We start from the raw sequence: 21,014 nt of genomic DNA, 5'->3' as shown, positions 1-21,014 counted from the left end.
TTGTTCACGGCCTCATCCGCGCTCACAGCCTCTGCGACCCGTGAGCGCGTGCTGCTCCCGGGTTTAGGGGAGATGGGCAAAGTGAGTCCCTGACATTTCTAAGTCCACATTAGTAATCATTTCTCAAAATCATTAGTTATTTTTCATTATTTCTTTTCTTTCGTCCAAGTTTAATGAAATAACTATGTTAAGTTAAACATACATACGAATATATAAACAAATCACTAATATAAATTAGTAATTGATCATTAGTTTAATTTAAGTAATGTCTTTAATAAAATACACTATTTTATTTAAAGATTGTATTCATTTTTTCAAGAAAATTGTAGAGAAGAAAAGAAAAAACAACAATAAATTGTGAACACCAATGGGATTTATTTTGTCAAAACATTGCACATTCATACTTATGCAACATAAACTTCAAGCAATTTTAAAATAAGTACCTTAGAAATTAAATATTCTTTTAACTACAAACAGTCTTTGGTGATAAATCAGGATTAAAACCATGTGCCACTGCAGAAATACAATCCTAGCACTGGAATGTATATATTTGCACTCAGACAGGTAGAAAAAAGAGACACAGCAAAAACATTGTTAAATGGGAACACCTGGGAACACCTTACATTGTGTGTGCTGCGCACGGCACTGTCCGACAGACCCCCTTACAGAAACGTAGCATACCAAGTTATCTCTGCTAGGATCAGTGCACTACACTTTTTCAACTGATTAGTGCAAACAACTAAATATATTTAGTAATGACACAGTTGTTTGACAAAACATGGAATTATAAGTAATGGCCATTTAAAAGTTTAAGCTGAAATAAAATGGGGTTTACAGTGCAGAGCCATCAGGGGGGCCTGCGTTGTGCTGTACTATCAAAGTGGCCTCTGAGCTGACAGACAGCTGGCTGTCTTCTGCAGTTGTTGGCAAGTGAAGTGTCATGACGTGTCAAGCCTCTCAAAGGGGCCACAGGTATCTGCAGGTCAGCTGTGACAGGAGGCTCACACCCTTCACACCTGTAGCAGCAGCTTGTGGGAAATCAATGGCCTCAATCCAAGCGGTGCACTTGTTGACATCGTCAGATGAATCACACTGGAGGTTCCCAAATGGTTCATCTTTGAAATATACTTACCATGCACGAACAAAGAACGGCTCGAGCAATACTTAATACATATTATAGAACAACTGGGTTTACCTTTTTCTGCAGTTCTTAAATGGCAGCGGAGCATATGGACCAACATCCAAATAGAAAGGAGCTGCCATGTGTTATTGAGTCTTATTGGCTTTTAACTGACATCATTAGTCAATTATTTGTTAATTATTGCTAAAACCAGCTCCTCTTGAAGGTGCTTTCTTAGAACGTGGTATATGTTGCACAAGGACATTCAAAATGCACTGAGGTTGGATGTTTTGCAGCCCTCAAATGAAGTCAGCCATTTCCAAATTATGAATCATTATAGATCGCAATAAACATAAAGAACGCACACAATTTTGTGCACATAGGTTTTATAGCCAAACTAACCTGTTCCAGTAATATCCAATCCATACACGTTATTTGTCTTAACAGCTGGGCGTTGTGTCCTCCCGTTACAGGTGTGGTTTCAGAACCTATTTATGTCTGCGTTGTGAGTTGTAATTTAATTGTGTATTTATACTCCTCTAGCTGGTTGTTCTCTAAGGAGATTCTGATGTAAATGAGCTTAAGTGCAGATTGCTTTTTGTATAAAGAGTAGAAAATGATTAATTTACTATTATGACTAATTTATGAGAACAAAGATTCAACGGGTGTTATTACATTCCATAACTATAACGTTTTCTGTTTGATTCCTTTCTAATAGCAACATATAAATACTGTAATACACTGGATGTTTACCAGATATCTGCACACTACTGTAAATGTTTAACCTTTTAAATAAATACAGATACTTACCCGTTTTGTTGTTGTGTTGAATAACAAATCTTAAGAGTTTTAAATAAAAAGTTTATTGTAAAGAAAAATATTCAAACATGTATTTTAAAGTAAAAGACATCAAAAGTAAATATGTACAGCTGCTTCAGAACTATTTCCATCAGTAAATAAACTTTAATATCTCTACAGACTAACATTTCTTTTAGCTCTGGCCTTAAACTGGGTCATGACCTTGTTTCTGAGAAATAAAAGGAACTAAATCCCCGAACTAGCTTCATATTGGGCGAGAGCATTTCAGCGCCTCCCCGCTGCCGTATCTTCATTTTGTGGCACAATTATACAAAACAGTCGTTCTGTACATACTCTCTACATGTCGTTTCAGACGTGTAATAAAAGTCGAGCTTGTTTCACATTCCCACGAGTCAGCTGCGGCCGGTGATGTGGCGTTGGCCGGCTGGCGTCACGGCTTCCTGGGACTCCTTCCTGCTCCTCTGCAGCTTTGGCATGAGTGGAGGTGCGCTGCGACTCACAGGAACGGGGCGGTTTCTGTCCGGCTGCAGGTCAAAGAAAACAAACTCGTTGGTGCAAAGTCGATTCGCATGTTGAGGTATTCGACGTAACCGCGGGCACTTGTGAATCTTTATCGGCAATAAAACCTTTTTTTCCAGGATTAAGAAAAGCATTTATTACCTTCGCATTGAAAATGCGGAAGGTTATGTTTTGATCGCTGTGTATTTATTTATTTATTTGTATGCGTGTTATTCGCAGAACTAAAAAATTATTAAACCGAATTGCATGAAATTTGGTGGGATGATAGCTTATTATCCGGGGACCATTTGATTAGATTTTGGGATCGATCGGGTCAAAGGTCATGGTCAAGGTCATGATCTTCTTTTTACCATAGCGCGGTCAATTTCTATCCAATTGGCATGCAACTAATGCAAAATGTTCATAATTCAATGCCCAATCTTGTGATATGCGAAGGTATGCGCTCTACCGAGTGCCCGTTCTAGTTTTTTATCTAGAAATACGAGTTTCTCTCAGCATGAAGAGTCACTCATGCTTTGCGAGTGTTAGTTGAGAAAGTTAACGTTGACCAATGGAACCATAGATGACTAGGAGGAGAGCAGAAGGTAGCTCCGTTAGCTAGCTCGCGTGTCCTTCTCCAGAGATGGCGAATTGGTCTCCGGAGCTCCAGTCTGCTCTCCTCCCGGCAAAGAAGTAGCAGCCGAGGAACTAAGAACGTCACATGCATTTGGCCGCTCGGGGGCAATAGAAACCCACAATTACACACAACAATGGCCCACTAAATGGACTATGTTGTGTCCTTCTCAACCTCATGTACCCATCCACACACCAATGCAGTTCAATGCAAGGGGTTTGCAGGAGCAACTTGGGGTTCAGTGTCTCGCTAACTGTGAACCCTGTTGTTAATTGAGGTCCGCTCTACCTCCTGGACCCCAGCCACCTCAATCTTCTACCACCTTCTAAGTTGCACTGAACATCTTAGTTGATAGAAACTGTGTTAGGGGAAGACAGGTATTCTGCTAGCAGCTTGTAAAAAGGCTATTACGAAAAGATTGCACACGATAGAACCACCGTCACAATTCTTTACCATTGTATATTCATTAAAAGATGTCAGACAGCACAGTCTAACCTGTTGTAATTGAAACATCCAGTTCCGATAATCCTCCTCACAGGTACAAGAGACCTGCAGGGGCTCCACCAGCTCACCTAAAACACAACAGTTATGAAATTACTTCTTCTTTTTTCACTGCACTTAGTTTTTTGGGCTATAATCAAATGCTACATTTAGTCAAAATAAGTAAATAAGTATTAAAGTCAGATGTTCGCACAGTATAGGCTACCTGTCAGCTCAAACTCCAGCCGTCCAGGCAGGGCGAACCTCTCAACTGCTTTGATGCTGTGTCGGGGCAACCTCCCCTGATAAAGATAACATGGAAGAAATAGAAACACTTTAAGTTGATCTGAGTTTTCCTTTCACAATCACACGACTGCAAAAGAAAAAAAAACTACCGAAGGCAGGTGTGTGTGTTTGCACCGCTATCAAAGTGAGGACCATCGTGGGTTATTAAGCTTTGTAGTGAGGACCAAAATGCAAAGTGAGAACATTTAGGCCGGTCCTCAATTTTTGGTGTTACACGATACTGTTTGGGTTGAAGCTGAGGCGCGGGCGTGTGTGTGTGTGTGTGACAAAATGTTCTACCCATGCTATATGTTAAATTATGTGTAAAGGTTACAGGGACACGTAGTTATGCCATTGTGGTTGACGAGGTGTTATTCTGGATTTTTCCCATAGAGTCATTTTCCACTACCTCATATCTTATATTCAGACGCTTGTTGTCAACTGACAGCAGCAGGACGTCTTGAGGGAAGAGAACCATCAGTCTCTCCTGGAGGCCCTGAAAGAACCAAGCCAGGTCACTGCTACTGTTGGATTAGCCGTTCAATACTGACAACACACTATGTCAAATAATGTTTCCTATAATACAGGGTGTTTACTTATATTTATTTTAATGTGCCACAAGTAGCAAACAGTTTATCACAACTTGTTACTCTTATATTTTGTCCATTATTAAAATTGGTAATAATTAATAAGTATTATTAAGTATTTTATCTCATTTGGCTTTATTATGATGATATACACCGAGTTTACAATGCTATAATGAATTGAAACGATGCCCAAATAGCACAAATAAGACACAAGTTGTAGTCAATCTAAATAATTATTTAATGTAAATAAGTAACTTTAAATAAATGATGGACCATAAATGAGAGCAGCCACGTTGTCTTGCTTAGAAGAAGTGTTTTATAAAAGGAAATGTGGTCTTAATTTTCAGATAAGTATTATTTTAAATGGTGGTTGATCTGCCATCAGGTGGTAATTATGGAAGGCCGTAAAGGAAAAATAAAAATCTCTTCGGATTACTTGGCTGTAAATTTGATCTCCAATTAGTTGATCCATTCTCATTTGCAGATTCTTAAACCAGTGTGACAGAGTGTGTATTACCCGTCTCTGTGTGTTGATGATGTGGACGATGGATATGTACCCCGGCTGACCCATGTGCTGTATCGGCGAGCCCTCCCACTGCCAAATGGGAGCTTGCAGTAAGTACTTTTTCAGTTCTTCTCTTTTCCAATGCTCATCACAGGGTAACTGGGAAATAAATCATAATAAGATATGATCAATGTATTCATTACGATCTAACTTAAAGTGGAGTTGTAACCAGAAGTACAGAAGTTAATTACAAGATAGGAGAGGGCGCAGTGGGAGGGACTCATGGGTTGAGCCATTGACTTGTACTTCCTGTCTTCTATGTGTTGCATCCATCTCTGTAGCTCTGCAGCGCTGGCGCATATGAAGACCTTGGAGTCCACCGTTGGCCCTGGAGGAAAGAGGGGACGACATAAAGTCATGCTCAGTACTGTACACCGTGTTTTCAGTTTCCACCGACTCACCGCTGATCTCAAACATGTGCGGCGAATGTGGCGCTTTAGGGTCCACGGAGACCGCTTCCAAGGAAAGTCCAGAAAGGGGAAGGATGCCCTGCGAGATAGGAAAACACAAGCTGTCAGAAAAGTGATGTGCCACATATATATATATATGTACTTATGTGTGTGCATATATATATATATTAGTGCTGTGAAAAATAACGCGTTATGATTAAATTACAGGATTAATTAGTTAATTTTTTTTAACGCATGCGCTGAATGAGCTTCCAATCCGTCTGTTGTTGGTCGTCTCTACAGCAGCATGTCATTTCTGTCTCTACGTGTCGCGTTAACACGACTCCGATCTCCGTCTCGCGTGCCGCAGAGCTCAGTCACTTGCACCCCCCTCTAATTTTATGAGATAGGATTTTAGAGTTTTCTTAAACTGTAAGCCATAATCAGCAATATTAAAAGAATAAAAGGCTTGCAATATTTCAGTTGATTTGTAATGAATCCAGAATGCATGACATTTTTGTTTTTTTAATTGCATTACAGAAAATAAAGAACTTTATCACAATATTCTAATTTTCTGAGACAGTCCTGTATATATATATACATGCATGGGTGGATGACATGACACATGATTTTTTATTTATATATATATATTCATATACATTGGGGCAGGGATGTCTATGTGTACAGATTGTAAAGCACTCCGAGACAAATTTGTAATTTGTGAAATTGGGCTATACAAATAAACTGAATTGAATACGGAAACGAGCAGAGGGAATAACGGGAGGCTCACTCCACCAGCTCCCAGCCTGAGACACAGCAGAGCGGACGGCATCGTCACCCACAGGACACGTGCTTTTTCAACAGCTTCTTCCCTGCCGCAGTCAGACCGATGCCAAAACAAAACTAGTACACATTGAAAAATGTGTAAACAACAACCCAACACCACCTCAGCTCGCTTATGTGCAATATGTGAAACATTACTCTTACTATGTGCAATATTCTAATCTGTGCACTATCTCCACCTCTCAAAATGTGCAATACCCCAAAATAACTCTCCCCCTTCCCCTCTTTACACAAGCCAGCAACAGCACTCAGGGCCTATTTATTAACATTTCCCTCTCCTTATGTTTAGAACCTGTTTTTAAAACTGTATTTCATAGTGTACATACTACCACCTTATGTATCGTGTGTTTTTATATTTTTCTTATTAAAGTGTGTTTTTACCTCTCGACTGGGAGAGCCCTGCACAATAATTCCAATGTGTCTGGACTGTTGGTCGATGCACAAATGGAAAATAAAAAACCTTGAAATCTTGACTCAATGTTCCCACTCATGCTGTATTGAGGCATTTTATATATAAATTTAAATGATGATTAAGTTACTCAGAAAATTTAATTATAAAAGCCTTAACCGAGCCAACAGAGTAATACAAGGTATTGTTCTCGTTTCTGGAAACATTGGAACAAGTGTTTGTATGTTTCGATGTTTTAACTGCAGTGATTGTACCTGTATTGTAGAGTATTTTATATATTGTTGTTGTATTTGTTGCTTTATGGACTCATGAGTCTGGAATTAAATAAATATATCATTTCTCAATGGCTCAACATGCAGACAGGAAGCGCCTGAGGATTGAACCGTGAACCTTGTGGTTAAAGGATAATCCTCCTCTCCGCGTCTCGCCTTCTGAAGAGTTGTGGTTGCATTTCTTCAATGATTTATTTGTCTGATCTATCGTAATGATTGGCTCATTTCTTTCTCAGTGGGAGCATGTCGAAACGTCGATTAGTGCCACCTCGCTCTGCAGAAATAAGGGGCGTGTGCGTCATTTAACCTGAACAAATAACACAAAACGTAGCAGCTATGATCGGTCATGCTCTACAGATCGACAAGAATGAACTGATGAGCGACGGCCTCACAGTTCAAGGTGAAACCTTTTTGAAGCTATGCCAAAAATTAGAAAACTTAAAACTGATGCAATACCTCATTAGGCTTTAAATTGTTGACTGCTAACTATTGAATGGAGAGAAGTCACATCTAACGCGTCTTAGCCAAGGATGGGAAGACAAGCTTTATTAATGACAGAATTGGACCACAATGCATCTTTTATACTGTCTCACCTGAATGATAAGCTACTGGAAATGCAACGTATTAAATTATGAAGTTAAAACATTGTGTACAATTGACATTCTAATGCCATACGCTTTTCATTCATACATTTATAATTCTCATAGTGTGCACAGTTTGACGGCAGGTTTCTGTAACTCCAGAGTTCGTACGGTCATGAAAAACCTGGAAAAGTTATGGAATTTAAAAATGGTTATTTCCAGGCCTGGACAAGTCCTTAAAAAAAATGTAATCCCAAAAGGTTGGGAAAAGTGATGGAAATGTGTTATATTCACATGTTCATTTACGCAGTTTGATTAAAAGAATAAACATTTATATAAATATTTATTCTTTTAATCAAACTATTGGGTACTCGTGTATACACTGAGGTTTCACAAAATCTTTGTTCATGGAAATTTGGTTTAAAGTCATGAAAATCCGTTTGTCAACATGTGTGTGAACCCTGTGGGGTGTTGTCTCCACTTCAACGTGTCACGATAACACATTAAAGGGGTTAGACTCAAAACAATGAATACGTGTTCATTGTACCGTTTGTTGTACTGTTGTCAGGTGTGATCAGGTGTTGTCACTGCCCCACCAGATCCACCAGATGACGCTGTTGTGCAGAAAGCTCAATACATTCGTACTTCGCGGCAATATATATATATTCTTAAAACAAAAATGCAAAGTAGCGTGAATATATGTGTGAATAAACTTAACTCAAAATACTGCCACCTAGTGGCGAACACATGTATCGCCCTGGAGCTACTTCAGGTGAAAGCAGGTGAGTTTTAAGTTAACACAAAGCGTTTAAAATGATAACTAAATAAGGATGATGGGGGCAAGGTACTAACACAATACAAATAACAATTCTGACAACAATATTTGCCCTTAAAATGTCCCATGGTGCCACATATATATATATATATATATAGGAGGAAGGAGCTTCTTCTGTTTCAGGAGCAGCGGCCTCTGGATGGAACTGAGGGAGAAATGTCCCTTTACCTCCAGTTACAACAGCTTCATCAACGTTTCATTATAATGTTTTACTCATGGTATTACTCATGGTATTACTCATATTACTTAGAATATTACTCATGGTATTACTTATAGTATTCATTATGGCATTCCTTATAGTATTACTTATGCTATTACTTATGGTATTCCTCATGGAATAAATCATGGTATTTTTGTAGTTTGGCTTTCTTGAAGAAATGTAACTTCCTTGATTCTTGTTGTTCTGAGTTTGTCTTCATGGTTGATGAACTTATTGTAAGTCGCTTTGGATAAAAGAGTCTGCTGAGTGACATGTGATGTAATATAATGACATGTAATGTAATTTAATGTTTCCATAGAGGAAAAATGACATTAATTTTGTCCACAAAGAAGTTGCCTCTATATCTTTTGGAGACATGACGTATGATATTCCTTCTCACCGCTACGTGTGTGTTCACCCACTGTTGGCCGATGCGCGCCTGAGGCCGGCCGTGGAGCATCCTCCCGTTGGCCTGTCCGTCCTCCGTGTCCTGCAGGTTCAGTCTCCAACCGCCACGTCCTCCTGGCTCTCCAGCAGAGAGAGGCCTCTGCCTCGGGACAGAGCCGTGGGCTTACGGACCCACATGGGACTCTCATCTCACACCTGGGAACAGTCACAACGGTGCCTCAGGTCGATCAACAGCCGATGACATCTGAGGGGACGAAATATAAAGTTATTCTCTGTCTGGAGACACTGGGGTGTCCTGTTATACACCTTCTATTTCTGCATCTTTCTTCTGTGGAATTCTGCTATCATAAGTTGCTGTTCCTGAATTTTTAAGGACACCATGTGTACTTTCCGCCACTTTATTTGAATGTTCAAATCCCCCAAAAAACTAACTTAAAAGTCCCACATGTGTGAATTAACATTGTGTAACAACATTTAAATTCTGCTTACATGTTCCTGCATCATTAAACAATATATGTCAAATATACCTCTGACGGAGGCTATCATATCATATAATGAGTACTTTTTGCGGCTATGCTTATGGAAACAGGACTTGTATTTAATAATGATTCAACCCTTACGTAATAGTTTTTAAAAACTAATTATCAAAATGTCCTCCACCACTGACATATGATGCTGTTTTAGACCCGTCTTTCTTTTTATTTCCCACAGATTCATCCGTCAGCCAGAGATCTCAACCAGCTGTCTGTGTCTTTCTCCTGTTTACATAGTGATAACCATGTTTGTGATACCCCGCTCACCACTTATCAAAACGCCGTGTGTCTGTTCAGTATTTCTAGGAAACAATACAGGAACCGATGGTTCACGTCATCTCTGGTCCCAAAAATATTTTTCATATTTAATATGACAAATATAAATGTCATATTAAATATATATATATATGATATTTTCAATGCCTCGGTCCTGAAGCCGATCCACGTGGTGTTTGTGTCTCAGCCCTGCCCTCTGCTGACTCATCTCTATGGCAGCAGCATGTTCCCCATGTGATTTAATCAGGGGGCCTTATGGGACGTGGAGTGCATTATTTTCCGACGTCCTCAGCCTCTCTTGGTTAAACAATCACCAAGGCGACTGTTGTCTTAACGTCGCCTAGCACAAATTATTATTTCTTGCCTTCCTGGATGAATGACGAGTCCCGTTTGATTGATGTCATTTTAAAAACCGAAGCCTTCTAAATAAACACTAAATCCAGTTAAACCAGCGTTGTGTTGTTTTTGCATCTGGATGCTTCGGATGTCTTACTACTGCACTAAAGGTTAACGTATGCGCGGTGTTTGGCCATTTTACCCTCCTGCTGGGCGAAGAAAGCCTCCCTCACTTCCATGCAGAAGGTCTTGGGAATAAACTCCTGCATTTTCAGCTTCCTGTGAGGTGCAAAAAGAAAGAAGCAAAGATGGTTCACAAATGAATGGCATTGTGTCTTCAGCTGTTTAAAGAATATGTCACGAGGTGATTAGGGTGGACCCAAATGCACGACTGCAAATAATTATCTTTACCGAGAGAATAATCCAGAACAGAACACAAAGAAATATATTGACTTATCAAGTCACACATGAGAGGTTGGGCTGGAAACACAAGACAATCTGGCTCCACCGGGACCTCTCCCGCCGCACCTGATGCTTCTACACACACACACACACACACACACACACATAGAAGTCATGCACGCACACAGTCACTCATTATAAGGGTTACAGGTACCGGAACCCAAAAGCACAACTCGTAAACAGGAATGCAGGAGGAGGATCTTTTCTTGGAAATTCAGGCAGGGTCAAAACCGGGTGGTCCATCAAATAGGGCAACAAATGCAAAAAGGGGCAGGCAAAAATCTGAAGTCGGGTCGACAGGCAGATCAGAATTAATATTTCGGAATTCGCTGGAGAGTTTGGCAACAACACACAAGACAATCTGGCAGAGGACAAGTGGAAGTGAGGGAGCTAAATAGTGAGGGACTAATGAGGGGATGGGCTGCAGGTGAGAAGGGCGTGAGGACCAGGTGAAGGGAATGAGGGACTAACGAGGTGATCAGAGGCAGGTGAGAAGGGCGTGAGGACCAGGTGAAGGGAATGAGGGACTAACGAGGTGATCAGAGGCAAGTGAGAAGGGCGTGAGGACCAGGTGAAGGGAATGAGAGACAATCAGGTGAGGATGACAGGATCTGGAATGACAGGAGAGTTAATGAAGCAGGCAGAGTGAATATAACTATGAAGGTGGAAAAGTCGTGACACTCATACTCACACAAATTCATATGCTTTGTCACTTTGCATTTAGTGACAGGACTCGGGCAACTGTGGGTCAGCGGACACATTGTGCGTATCACTGAGGTCCAAAAGAAAAAAGTGTGAAATGCATCTCCTTCCTCGTAAAAACATTTGAAGAAGACGTTAGAAACCTGCGATCTGAACATTCACATTAATTTCTTTGTGCTTCAGTGCGCCTTCCGCGGAATTGAATGAAGCCTTTTTTTTTTTTTAAAGCACACATGTACAGTGAGTGGGCGACTGTGGGTCGGTGGTTACAGGTCCTTCTTCCAATCAGGGGGTTGGCAGTTCAATCCCCGCCCTAGTCGATGTGTCCTTGAGCAAGACACTTCACCCTGAGTTGCTCCCTGTAGCTGCGTCTACGGTGTATGAATGATTGTCGCTTTGGATGATAGCGTCAGCTAAATGACATGTGATGTATATGTGAATTGCATTTTGTGTAATGCTGCGATAAAGGGTCAACATATGGAAAAGACAACAAATGACATCACACTTGGCGTCCCCGCCTTCCCCGACACACACCTGACCCTCTATCCCGGAGTTCCCGGTTGACAGACATGTGGGGAAACCCCTCTCTGGCTCTCTCCTCCCTGTGGACCGGCTCTAGTCCAGTTTCCTGCATGCTACCGCTCGTCCCCTTAAGGAAACCTCCGCTGCCTCCTTCTCTGCTTCGTCCCCTCGTTGCTGCTCCTCTTCTGCCTGGACTTCGCTGCAGGGCTCCACGAGACGACGTCTCCTCGCGCTGGTGCAGATCGCTGAATATGATTTTTTTGTTTTGTTGCTGTGCAGTGACACTGTAAACAGACGTGGAGACCAAGGAATACAATGTTTGTTATTGTGAGTCGGAGAGCACTGAGGAGTTTGGGAAAAGAAGAAAATAAGCAGTTTACCCTTCATTAACAGTACTGTACTGGCCAGGTAAAAAACAACTGTCGTACAGGTGTGTGTCTCCTCAGTCATCATGTGGCAGCTCCCTTAACTTTACATCTGGTGCCATCATCGGGTTGAAAATGTGTATTTGGCCACGATTTTGACAGAAATACCTGCAACACTAATGATAATACCACATCCTCCTTTTGAGATAATTAGCAAATGTTAAACATGCACATTATTGTGGTGACCCCCCCCCCCTAACCCTAACCCTAAAAAAAAATGTTCAGGCACACTGTCCCTAAAACTCTCTGTATAGTTTTCTTTTGTTTATTCTGACATATAGTTGTGTCTCATCCCCTCATCCCCTCATCCTCTCATCCTCTCATCCCCTCATCCCCTCTCCAAGATAAACACATATATTCACTTTCTGTAAACCAAGCCTATACCCTTAACTTGTGTAACGGCCCCACTGTGACGATGGCCCTTAATGCAGTGTCACATTAATATTACATTTGACAAACCTGGGAAATCTTTTTATTTATTTATATAAGTATATATATATATATATATATACTTATATAAATATATATATACTTGAAAAGAACATGGCAGGGCCGAGACCAACAGCCAACCCGATCGCTGAAGGACAGACAGAGGAGAAATCAAATGGTGTGTCAGCAGTGAAATCCACTGAAACCCGACTCTGGTAACGGGACCCCCGGCAACAGTTTCAGCAGCAGCTCAAGAAAAAAATTAAAATAACGACTCAAGATTATGTATCCCACGCCTGCCCCACCTCTAAGTTTAGCTTCATTCAATATTAATTGCCCGTTCGCCTCTGTTGTGTGAACCCGGCGGTAACCGGAGAGCAGAGGTGTCAATCAAAATGCATTTGCTATCGTTTTGCAGGGTCTAATTTCCTGACACCAGAGGCAAAATAATCATTTCTCCATAGAAAAGGAGTAAAAAAGGCTTAATTATGTCCATGGTTCATATGTTATGTAGATATAACGATGTCCATCTTACATTGTATACTGATTGTCTTGCCCCATATCTATAGACAATCTGCACCAGCGCGAGGAGACGTCGTCAAGAGATCTTGGCAAACTCAGCACTTTATTTTTCCTCTGTATATTTAGTATTTTTGTTTTAGTATTTTGTATTATTTAGTATTGTTATTGTGTTTTGTGTTTTATTTTTATTTTCTCTTAATGCACCCACTGCTGTGATCCTGAAATTTCCCCACTGTGGGACTAAGAAAGGAATATCTAATCTAATCTAATCTAATCCTTTGCTGCATTTCACACACTGACCCGCAAAGCCTGAATGGTTATCTACAGGACTGTCTCAGAAAATTAGAATATTGTGATGAAGTTCTTTATTTTCTGTAATGCAATTAAAAAAACAAAAATGTCATGCATTCTGGATTCATTACAAATCAACTGAAATATTGCAAGCCTTTTATTCTGATTTATTGCTGATTATGGCTTACAGCTTAAGAAAACTCAAATATCCTATCTCTAAATATTAGAATATCATGAAAAAGTATACTAGTAGGGTATTAAACAAATCACTTGAATTGTCTAATTAACTCGAAACACCTGCAAGGGTTTCCTGAGCCTTGACAAACACTCAGCTGTTATAAATCTTTTTTTTTACTTGGTCTGAGGAAATATTAAAATTTTATGAGATAGGATTTTAGAGTTTTCTTAAGCTGTAAGCCATAATCAGCAATATTAAAAGAATAAAAGGCTTGCAATATTTCAGTTGATTTGTAATGAATCCAGAATGCATGACATTTTTGTTTTTTTAATTGCATTACAGAAAATAAAGAACTTTATCACAATATTCTAATTTTCTGAGACAGTCCTGTATATATTAAAAGTTATGCTTCAAATTCTGAAGGAAAAGTGTAGAGGGCTGTGTGATCACATGATACATTATTACTGCTGTATCTCTCTCCTTTTGGATATAACATAACTTCTGATGAAATTTGATTTGATTAAACGTAACACTCCCAGACACTATCTTATATATTACGGTTAATGTGAACCTCAGTTTATTTAAACTCAACCACCTGAATCATTGCTGGAATCATTATTTTTTTATGGCAAGACATCATCATGAATCATATTGTCTCGTGCCAAATCCAGTGGCAGGTATGCAGTTGAGCAACATAGTGTTTGTCTGCCCGCATTGGGAAATCTACTTATCATTTATTCTGTCTCAGTGATTTGACAGGGGAGGAAACACCCAGGCCAAGCCACGGTTGGCAATTACGCATGATCTCCTTTCTTCCTCCCAACAGTCTGATAATTGACAGGCAGGGGTGGCTGCCTCTCAGACCCAGCCTCCATGCAACCGTCTAATTACACACGCAGTAAGGTAACCGGGAGTGACGCAAAACACCCATCTCCTGTGGGTTAGGGGCGCATTTATAATTGTATGTTATATTTCGGCACCTTCCTAAAATAATGGCCGACGTCAAGAGTGGAACATTTCTTCTTTTTTTTTCTCCAAAAAAGTCACAAGAAAAGAAAAAAGATGACTTGAGCCATTATTGTAGGACATTCCCCAAAATGACCCAAATCAGATTCTAAAAAACACTGAACTCCTGTAGGTTATGGGCGCATGTATAATGTTATGTTATATTTTCGTCACCTTCCTAATATAATGGCCGAAGTAAATCTTTGACAAAAAAAGAAGATTGTCTCCTCATGACGATGTTCCACCTCTGGTGAACATTTTCCTACGTCCTCTTCCTCCTCTCCTTCTACCCTTGAAGAATAATGGCCGACGTCAAGAGTGGAACTTTTCTTCTTTTTTTTTACAAAAACGTCACACAACAAACGAATAAAGATGACTTGAGCCATTATTACAAGACATTTTACAATGCATGTAGAACATTTCAAGCAGATTGGGCATTGTTATAACGTATGAGAAATTAACTGATTTCCCAAGATGCACAAGCTAACACAGCCAGTCAGATTCTAACTTTTAACAATAACCCAAAAACCACAAAGTCCCCGTCTCCTCATATGTCATCGCAAAAAAAAGCAAACTGTCGGCGCCATCGAACCCCTCAAGTATGTGCCGTTACTCTCGTCAAGCAGAACTAAACTTACAATGAGGAAGCGGCAGCCAGCAGACAGTCGTGTACACACACACACACACACACACACACACACACACACAGCTACGTGAGAGAGAGAGCTTGCTTGGCAATGATGCCAGTGCAGCCGCAGCACCCCAGTTATTAGAAGCGGGCCTCCCATATTCCTGTTTAACAGAGCTTTGTGTGGAGCCAGTGTTTGGCCACACCTTGATAAAGAGCCGCCATCTGATAGACACACTGTGCAAAGGGCTGCGTAGGTGAACAAAGGGAACTGGCTTGTTTTACAACCCTGTCGACCTCACGGTCCGCCATCTGCCAAGAGTCTTTGTGAATGTGTGTGTGTGTGTGTGTATTTTGTGTTGCTATCTGTATGTTCCCTTTTTTTGTCTTACATATTACACGGTTAAAATGTTAATGAATACCGTTCCTATTTCGACGTGATCTCCGTCTGCCAATCGATCAGAGTGTGTAAATGTGCGACTTCTTTTACTTTGGATTTTCTTTGAGTTTCTGCTTTGGAACTCGTCTCATGGTCTTTTTTTTCTTCCGTCCATGGCGTCCACCTCTGCTCATGCTAACAGGCCAGTGCGTCTGCTATTCACTACAAACAAACCACACACAGAAGAAGAAAACGGAAGAAAAAAACATCGCTACATCCTCCGAATCGTGGATCGTTTGCGGAAGTGTTTTTAAAAAAACAGAAGAATGTGTTTCATCAGAAAGAAAAACGAGAATCAATATATATCTTTAGACGAGAAGTACTGTGTGTGTCTGTGTGTGTGTGTCAGGGCGGTTACACCATAAAGTGTGTGTGTGTGTGTGTCTTTGGAGACTTGCCCAATCCCATGTCATCCCAACCGCCTCCTGTACCAGGAAGTGCTCAGCAATTACAAGGATGCAGCCTGCAGCAATGGTGTCCCCACACAACCCATTATTTGGAGGGATTCTCCTTGTCAAGGTGTTGTAGTGGAGGGAATGGAGTTAAGTTTCGATGAAAAGAAAGGCTCGGCTCAAATAGGGTCTCTCTGTCTCCTGCTATTCATGTCTTCCGTGCAGAATTACACCGTAGTAGGGGGTGGGAAGGGGGGCGGCGACATTTTGTTCCCAGGGTCTGTATTCACGCCGTCCCACTGGCGATGAATGCAAGACGGAGACACAAAGACGTGGAATTTCACCGAGACTGGTCGACAACATGTGAAAATGCTTGTGCCGTATGCACATTTGTGGCCTCGGATTAACACTTGTCTCGAGGCAGAGTTGTAAAAATATTGAAATCAAATACACGCGGCGTCTATGTTGACCTTGTACGTCTGCGAGTCTTCTTTTTTTTTAACCCTAACGTGGCTCTAAATCTGAGTGCTGTTGAGGGTTCACGGTTGAGACATAAACCCATCGAAGTGATTCATAATTTAGATTTTTTTTTAAGGTAGCTTGATATTTGGAAAAGATGTGGTTTATGCAATGTAAAAATCCCTGACATGGCTCTGAAATAAAGACTCGATGTTCTCCCATGCAGCTTCTGTCATCATGAGGGGAGAAAAGCTGCCTCAGTCCCGCCCAGCTGAGCCTCCGTGGTAACTCCTAATGCAGAGAAACAAACGTACGTGATGCGCATGGAAACCTCCTGGATTATCACATTCATTATGTTGCTTACGCCTTCCGGAGTTATGAAACGACACACAAGAGGAATACCGTTTGGATTTGAAGTGGAAAATGACTCACCGATAGCAGACTTTGGCACGGACGCAGCCGAACGAGGCAGTTGATGCTTCAGGTTCACTAAGCCTTAAAATACAGCAACTAAGTGCTTGATGCAACAAGTGCTGGTGCCAGTCAACACTTCAGAAATCAGTCACGTCAGTCGCGGTGAAATGTATCAACATATCATGACAGCGCTGGGGAGGAAAAACAATATCACTGACACAAATGGTTAGTTGTCCACGCTCCTGGAAGTGTGTGAGTGCTTATCTGCCATGGATATGTAGGCCTCAGTTCATGTGAAGCATTCATTCCCATGCATTGTTTCAATGTTTAATTAACAATCAGTGGCCATGCAGCTTTGACATGTATGTGCTTTGGTTTTCTTAGGAGTGTAACTGAGTACCTGAGGGGAGTCCATTCAACTGTTTTGGAAATTCACCAGAAAAAACGAAGAGATGGCGGCCGACTGTGTCGAAGGTCCCGCTCAAAATGACATCAGAGAGAATATTAGTGCTGATGCCTCAATATCTTAATATACAACACAAAGCTAACACACCAAGTGTCCCAAAGAAGGCTAAAGTCAAACCTTTGACAAGACTTGTCCAATCAAGTGGTTGTTTGTCATTTCCCCCGTTGATTTCAGCTGAAGCTAACGTAGCCGCTATTAGCGTCAGGCTAGCAGCTTACGCGGACTACCATCTGTAAAGTGGCAGACGTTTCCCGGGTCAATAAAGAAAGTGATAACCATCCTGTGTAGTTGTTTTTTAGACGGGCTTGCCCACTCCACACAGCTGTGTATTGGGGAAGGGAAGTTTCTTTATCCACCATCTATATTTTCCTTCATTCATTCCTTATGGGTCATTATGAGACAGAATATAACATACTATAATAGAGGATATAAGTATCTCATTTTTAATTAAAAAGTGCCAGCACCACCAACAGCACACCACTTTTTGCATTAAAAGTAATAAAGACGTTGATTTTATGACGATCCGTCTGAATGTTTCAGAAAATTGCCAAATGGGATCTGTTCTTCGGGACTGAATATTTGTACCTACATTGCTAATATGTGTGCTGTGTCTTGACTTTTACGCTATAAATGTATATACAATATGTTCCAAGCAGTGAAGGGATTTTTACAAAGCACAGATTGTCGTAGAGCTCACTAAAAAGCATAAAACCTAACTTCAATGTGGCAATGCTTCCGTCCGCACCCATAGTCATATAACCAGGTCCAATCCTCTGTAACTGACTGCAGACCGCCAAAGGAGTTCCCAGCATGAGTGTGTGGCAGCTCCTGAGATGGAATGTGCATCAGCCCAACTTGCAGGTATGTCACAGCCGCTCAGCCGCTGCGCTGCTCCTGTTCCAGCCCAGCGAAGGGACTCGAGCCTCCTCATCCACAGCCGGCAGTCGTGCAGGAAAAGTGGTCTGACTGCACCAAGCATGCACAGACCGGTGCAGGAATCCTCTGCAGGCACTCTGCCAGTGAGGAATGTGATTCTGCAGTGTGACGTCACCGAGGGGGGAGGAAGTAGTGGAGTTACGGTCGCCTGTAGAGTGTTTTTGTTTGTATGATAATGACGTTTTAAACATTTTTTTTTACTTTAGTGTCTTTCTGTGCTGCAATGTAAAACCACGAGCATCACAAATCAAGCATTGGACCGACAGGGGGAGGGGGGATGAGTGATTTATGTTTTGGGGAGATCATTAATGCAAAGTAAAAGTTGTATTTTCTAATAAGGCAATTTCCAGTTTTTTGTTATAAACACATATCCAGTGATTGCAGTTGATCTGCACTGGTGGTGATGGTGTCCATCTTGGCAAAAAGTAAATGCTTCACCTTATCTGATGCCAGTTAAGTAAATAAGTCATCCAGTCAGCTTTGTCTACCGGCTCGTGTTAGTATAACATTTCTGAATAGTGTGGATTTGTTTCATTTTTCTCTTTGCATTGTATAAATGCATTTACATCAGAATTGTTCACAATAATTGTTTGCGATTAATTTTATTTTTTGTATTATTATTTTTACGGCAGCAAAATGGCACAAAATGATAAACTTGTTACTTAGTCTGAATATGTTCAAGATACCTGATGAATACTAAACTCAAAACTAAACTCAAAACAGGTCTGCCCAGCATTCACACCACTGAAAAAAAGTGTTTGTTCCACATTGGATTTTGTTTGTGTTCTTTTCGTAGTAGACATTATAGGAAAAGCCCAGGTGTTAAAAAACCCATTAATGATGACTCAGTGAGCCATGACAATATCTTCAGCCTTTTAAGCATGGATACACCTGTCTGCTTCAGCAATGTGTTGCTAACCTCCGGTCAATAGGAAAACAATCATTTAAATACTCGAGGCCTACACACACACACACACACACACACACACACACACACACACACACACACACACACACACACACACACACACACACACACACACACACACACACACACACACACACACACACACACACACACACACACACACACACACACACATGTATGTTTCTCTGCATTGTGGTTCCTCAGATAGATGCAATGGTGTGTTCACAGTCCCGTGAAAGGCGACTCTGCTGTAAACGCCATGAGATTAATGATTAAGAAGCCTTTTGTCTTCCTCTCAGAATCCGTATCTTTATTTGTATAAGCTGTTACAGGAAACCCTTTTCATCACCTGTGATTCACAGAAATGACGATGACTTAAAAAAAAAGAAAAAGACTACTTCAAGGTTAAGATATTCAAATTGCAATGCTTGTCAGGCACAATTTCCAACAGAAATGGGATACGAATATTTCTAGGAATAACAAACTATTTGTGGAAAGCTAATGAATGTAAGTCTCCGCAGCACGGGCGGCCAATGAGGCCCCGGGGCCTGTTGTGTTTAATGGCTAAATGGCTTTTTGTGTTTGCGTTCTAGCTGATAAAATCAGAGCTGCGTTTAACCAGTCAACTGAACCCCTGAGCTAACAGGCCTAATTAAACACCGTAGCCGTGCTATTGGCTCTGGATGTGTGTCCGTTGCAGAGAGAGAGAGGGGAGATAACAGTGCTCAGAAAATGGAGGTAAAAAAATGGGAACAAATTAAAACCCTTCCCCTGTAACTCTGTAATTGCGAACCACAATCTGGACTCAGAGTGTGGTTTTCAGTCGGCGAAGGCAGCCCAACTGTAAGTGGCCCACGGACCTGGCAGTGAAAACGAGCCTTGTGCTCCTCGGTTTATCAAGCTAGCCCACTGTGTAGCGCCATAGACCGGGACACAATGAGGGCTTAGCTGATGGAGGTGGGTGGGTGGGGGGGTATGGGTGGGGGGGGACCTCATGGGTAAATTGAGGCATTTAAAAAGAAGCTCTGTTCGGCAGTAACCCGATCCACACCTGACTGGGGCTCGGCATTCCGGTCTGGCTGAAGGGAGAGTTCACAATGACCAGAGAAACTGCCACAAAAGGGCCAGCAAACAGGAGATGTGATTTATTTTCTTTTTTAAGTTGAAAAGGGAAAAACTGATTCTGAAAATATTTCTTTTACGAAGAAAAAAAAATGAACAAGAGAGGCATTTTTTAAACATTTTATCCCATTTTATTGAATCTTTTCTTTTGACATTACATGAAATGATATCTCAGTCAATACAGGAACATAGTGAAGTATAGTACACAGTGCATCGGAGATAATGAGGTCTCAAAAAGCTGTGTGCATTGTTCTACTGTACGTGGAGACGAGCCAGCTTCCCCCCAGAAGGAATTCAGTTATTGCGATAGGAGGAAGAAAGCAGATCTTTCAAACCGATAAATGTTACAGCATTTTCTGGAATATGTTTGCACTCATATTAACATTCCTGATAGAAACTAATTTGTCCCCCCAGAAAAACCTGAACCTGGACTGCTGCTCAGTGGAGAAACTTTGACTCAAGTCACATGGAAGGAACCCAGAGAAATCAATCAATCTTCCAGTGCAAGGGTCCTAGTTCCAGTCATCACCATGCAGCCCCATCTGCCACGGCTATAAATATGATGATGTGCTTCCCTGCGCTGCCCTTTGTCAATACACACCGCATGTCAGATGCACAAGAGCGA

General features: G+C 41.2%; 1 protein-coding gene across 1 annotated transcript; it reads right to left on the bottom strand.

Annotated features, from left to right (window-relative positions):
* Positions 1–1,964: 1,964 nt before the first annotated feature.
* Positions 1,965–11,867, bottom strand: LOC130199846 (rho guanine nucleotide exchange factor 7-like). The gene is made up of 10 exons (XM_056423657.1): positions 11,773–11,867; positions 10,272–10,348; positions 8,917–9,086; positions 5,390–5,477; positions 5,180–5,316; positions 4,941–5,087; positions 4,246–4,332; positions 3,778–3,853; positions 3,567–3,643; positions 1,965–2,463 (listed from the first exon to the last, which is right to left on the bottom strand). The coding sequence occupies exons 1-10, from the start codon at positions 11,865–11,867 to the stop codon at positions 2,332–2,334; spliced, it is 1,086 nt and encodes a 361-aa protein (XP_056279632.1). The 3' UTR covers positions 1,965–2,331.
* Between the last annotated feature and the right edge of the window lie 9,147 nt (positions 11,868–21,014).

The sequence above is a fragment of the Pseudoliparis swirei genome, chromosome 9 (assembly GCF_029220125.1).
Source record: "Pseudoliparis swirei isolate HS2019 ecotype Mariana Trench chromosome 9, NWPU_hadal_v1, whole genome shotgun sequence".
In the NCBI taxonomy this organism is placed as follows: Eukaryota; Metazoa; Chordata; class Actinopteri; order Perciformes; family Liparidae; genus Pseudoliparis; species Pseudoliparis swirei.
Note: the sequence above shows the minus strand (reverse complement) of the source record. Positions and strands in the feature narration are given on the sequence as shown.

Coding starts and splice junctions, on each gene's coding strand:
- LOC130199846 (XM_056423657.1), bottom strand. CDS start 11,867: ATGCAGGAAACTGGACTAGAGCCGGTCCACAGGGAGGAGAGAGCCAGA. Junction 10,349..11,772: donor CGGGAACTCCGGGATAGAGG/GTCAGGTGTGTG, acceptor TGCACCTCACAG/GAAGCTGAAAATGCAGGAGT. Junction 5,088..5,179: donor ACTGCGCCCTCTCCTATCTT/GTAATTAACTTC, acceptor TTTATTTCCCAG/TTACCCTGTGATGAGCATTG.